This window comes from Crocuta crocuta, unplaced genomic scaffold, assembly GCF_008692635.1.
Source record: "Crocuta crocuta isolate KB4526 unplaced genomic scaffold, BGI_CrCroc_1.0 scaffold445, whole genome shotgun sequence".
Taxonomy (NCBI): domain Eukaryota; kingdom Metazoa; phylum Chordata; class Mammalia; order Carnivora; family Hyaenidae; genus Crocuta; species Crocuta crocuta.
The window spans coordinates 3,699,033-3,703,276 of record NW_027530847.1 but is presented as its reverse complement, the minus strand read 5'-3'; the positions used below and the strand labels follow the sequence as shown (position 1 = coordinate 3,703,276).

At 53.9% G+C, this 4,244-nt stretch overlaps 1 protein-coding gene across 2 annotated transcripts in view; it reads left to right on the top strand.

The window, feature by feature from the left end:
* The window catches only part of HM13 (histocompatibility minor 13), a 37,297-nt gene that overhangs the window by 6,514 nt on the left and 26,539 nt on the right, over positions 1 to 4,244 (top strand). For both annotated transcript variants that reach the window (XM_077769362.1, XM_077769360.1), the window contains exon 2: positions 1,838 to 1,936. In XM_077769362.1, the coding sequence (XP_077625488.1) occupies positions 1,838 to 1,936 (99 nt within the window). The remainder of the gene's footprint in view (positions 1 to 1,837; positions 1,937 to 4,244) is intronic.

Genomic DNA, 4,244 nt, shown 5'->3' with positions numbered 1-4,244 from the left:
GGGGGGGGGGGGGTTGTTTTTTAAGTTTATTTATTTAGAGAGAGAGAGAATCCCAAGCAGGCTCCACATTGCCAGTGTAGAGTCTGATGCGGGACTCGAACCCACAGACTGAGATCATGACCTAAGCCAAAGTTGGACGCCCAACCAACTGAGCCACCCGGGCATCCGCATTTGTGATTTCTGACAATATTGCCAACATGCTCTCTGCGGGAAGACTGATCTACCGTCCTGAAGGCTCTGTGGGTCACCCCTGTCCCCACAGCCTTACTGGCTCCTTCTGTTACCCAGCATGGGGCCTTTTGCCATTCTGATGGATGAAAACGGGAATCTCAGTGTGCTTCCTTTCCAGTTTCTCTTATTAAAGAAGTGAGGATGAACTTTTTTTTTCCTGCGATTAAGAGCTTTTTGTGGTTCCTGTTCCCTGAGCCTTCTCTGTCCTTGGGCTTGTGCAAATTACAGTTTGATGCAACCGCCAAGTCGCCCTCCTCAAAAGGCTGGACCAGNCCCCCCCCCCCCCCCCCGCCCATCTCCATCTCATGACCATTGAATGGGCTTGCCGCTCTCTGCCCCCATCTCCTTCCCCTCCTGCAACTTTTCCTCCCTCCCTTGAGCAGAAGGCCTGCCTGAGGCAACACGTGCCCTCTCTGGGCAGCCTCCCCTTTAGCCTGGTTTGTCCTGCCGGTTTTTCAGAGGCAGCTGTGAGCCAAGAAGTTAATGAGACTCTACAGCTGGACATGACCCCTTGTCCCAGGGATGCCGGTACCTTGTTCACAGGACAGAGGTGGTGACAGTGGCATCTTGGGCACTGTGATGAGAAGGCTTCACTTAGACACGGGCAGAAGTCTCGTCTGGTGGCTCGGATACAGACTAGAATTACACATCTAAAACGCAGCGGGGATTGCGCTGGGGGGAGGAGGCTTAGCCCGGTGGGGAACCTGGGGAAGGTTCGTGGCAGGGACCCTGGCCAGGTCCTTGAGGACTGACGCTTCTGCCGAGCAGAGAGGGCGTGGAGAGCACGATGATCTTGAAAGCTTTTGGCTCTGTGTTCTTTTTTACTATAAATTTGAACCAGAATTTGTACCATGGACGGGTTTTCATTAGAACGTCGTCTGGCAGGAGTCTGACGCTGATTCAGTCCTGTGCTGCCCCGTTGCTCCACTTCCAGTTTGTTCCGTTTTGACAAGTACTGATGGTATTTTGACTACATCCAGGTTTTTTCATGTCAGTGTTTATCCTCTGTCATCCCTTCACCCAAATCACATTGCCGCCAACTGTGGCATCTGCCATGGTAGATGTAATTGTGGCTTCTACTCTCACCAGATCCGCTTTTCCCAGTCAGATTTCTTAAGTTTAAGTTTTGTCCAGATTTGCTTCTTACGGCCGGGGTCTTCCCACACACGGTGTCAGCTGCCACTGTGGCTTTGTTTCTCCTCACACCTGTTGGCTAAAAAATTCATCCTGCTTAGCTAATCCAGGAGGAAACTGGGAATCGTTTCTCACGAGGCCTAGGACTGCTCTGCCGTTACCCGCTTCCAGGGGGTTTTCTTTCAGTCACTACATTCCGGAACTGCTCCTGTCGTCGCTCTTCTCCCCGGATAGGCCACACGTGCACTGCGTCCTCCCTGGACTGTCCCTGTCGGGGCCCAGGTCTCCCCAGTGGCAAAATGGCAGGGTGGGCCCTCCTGCCCCGGACCATCTTTGCCACGTTGATGAAGCCCTGGGTCGGGAAGACGTGGAGGGGAAGGAGATGAATGAGCTGCGGCCTTCGGAGGCCCGGACCGCAGCCCCCCCACCCCCCGGCCCCCCCGCTCCCAGCCTCCTCTCTTGTCTGCTCTAGAACGCCTCGGACATGCCGGAGACCATCACCAGCCGGGACGCTGCCCGGTTCCCCATCATCGCCAGCTGCACGCTTCTGGGGCTCTATCTCTTTTTCAAAGTAAGTCCTTTGCCACCCGTGTGTCATTTGGCTTAAATAACTTTGTTTTGTTTTGCCCATCACAGGGGGACATGCATGTTCATTTGTAGAAACTAAAGAGCAGGGGGGAAAGTCATAATAATCCGCCCCCAGACCGACTCCGTAGACATAACTTCTGGGTCTNCGAGGTTTGTTTTCCCAATAAAAGTTACGCAGGCTCAGTGTTGAAAACCTGGAAAACACAGAAAAGTAAAAAGGGGAAAACAGCAGTCATCCAAAACCCCACCAGCAGAGACACTCACAGGTTCCCTCGGGAGGTGTGTCCCTGTGCTGTCCCCCGGGTGCATGGCTCTCCGCCGCCGCGGCCCCGCGGCGCCCTCACTGTGTAGCTGCTGCTTTCCCGCCCCGTCAGCAGTGTCCTGAGCATCCTCTCCCGTGACTGCAAACTCTTTTCAGGCTTTTGTTGTTGTTTGTACATAACGTGTAAAATCTCTTCCGACTGTCCAAGGAGTAATATATGCAGACAACTGAAAGGGAGGGGCAGCGATCAAGAGGGAAAAATGCACAGAGGTGACGGTCACTGCTGATGTTCTGTCGTGTCTCCTTTCAGGCTCTTCACAAGCGTGCTCGGAACCTAGTCCTGGTCCCGTTGTGACCGTAGCGCTATGTCGTTTGGTGTTGCAGTAGTGCGTCCCACGCGCTCTGTTCTGGTCCCTGAGGATCCCTCAAGAAAGACATTTAATTTCCATTTTTAAAATTCTTTTATGTTTAAATGTTTTTGTGTTAGAGAAAGACAGAGCACAGCAGGGGAAGGACAGAGAAGGAGACACAGAATCTGAAACGGGCTCCAGGTTGTTCTGTCAGCACAGAGCCCGACGCGGGGCTCGAACCCACGAACCGCGAGATCACGACTTGAGCTGAAGCCGGACGCTTAGCCGACTGAGCCACCCAGGCGCCCCTAATTTACGTTTTAAAAATACATGTAGATGGTTTAAAAAAAAGGTTTCTGGTCTGAGGGAAGGTGTGGGTGAGCCCTGACCTTCTCCCTAACATAGTGTCTTGTGAATCACAGGCGTAGATCTACACTTATGTGAAAATTTAAAAGCGTAGATCGGTGTCAGATAAAGTGTTCTTACCATGGAGATGTTTTTCTAGCGACACGGTCACCTCTACCTCCTCCTTTTTAGCAGCTGCCTGCGGTTGTATTTTGTGGCCATGGCCCTGAGGGGGTATCCAGTGCTGGGATGGCACCGTGGGGACACCGCGCACGCGGTTTCGGCCCGCGGCACGTGTTCTCAGGCGTACCTGCCGTGGGAGAACCAGGCCGCTTATCGTCTCCACTTGTAATTTGAACAGACGGAGCCAGATCCCTCCAAAAAAGGCTACGTTCGTTTTCGTTGCCTCTAACCAGAGCGTGCTGACCCCCCTGTACTCTCGCCTGCAGAGAGTAGCCTCAGAATGCTTTGCCAGCCCGTGAGTGAGTCAGAAACATAATTTTTAATCCCGGTTTGCTGTTCCATCGCTCCCCCATTGCTGGACCAGAACAGCACTTCTTAACGGTTTCAGAATCTGCCCCCCTCCCCCCAAAGCAGATCCCCCACGGCTCACCTCCAGTATCCCCCTCACTTTAAACAGAAGAGGTCACCCCAATTTTTACCCTTAAAAATAAGAGTGCAGCAAATACCATCAGCTATTCACTGATTTTTCCCCCCCTGGACCTCGGGTGAAGAGTTGGATTTATTCTCTGCTTTGGTTCACAGCACACAATAATCTGTCTGTGCCAGGCTCACCTCACCCCGAGTGCCCGCCTCCATTTCCCACCTTCATCGCCCTCTCCACGAACAGCATCTGCTCTGACGCGCTGGCTTTGTGTCCTCAGATGTGTGTCTCCTTGTAACACGTGTGGCGTTAGTGTATCTGTGTGTCCCAAGAGTCCAGCCTCCCTGGGTAGACCTGGGCAGCACTTCTCCCTGTTGGCTTTCCCGCTCCCCGTACTTTTGAGATCTCCCTACGCCCGGCCCATTGCCTCCAGCTTGGCTGTTGGCACATACTTCTCAAGTCTCCGCCGTGCTGGGCGCCGGGGTACATACCCAGGCCCTTGCCTCGAGCCCTCCTAACGTCTTCAGTGCTTAGGATGCTTTCCGTCGGCTGGGTGCCCTCAGACAGGCGTTTCTGGCGGCAGAAGTCATGAGCATTTTTCTTTAAGGCTCTGGATGCTCGGCCCGTGCCCCTCTCCAGGCAGGTAGGCCCCAGCCCGCCCTGTGCCAGCGGACACAGCAGACCTCTCGCCCAAGTCTCTGGAGGCCCGCGCTGCGGTCTCCGAGAGGCC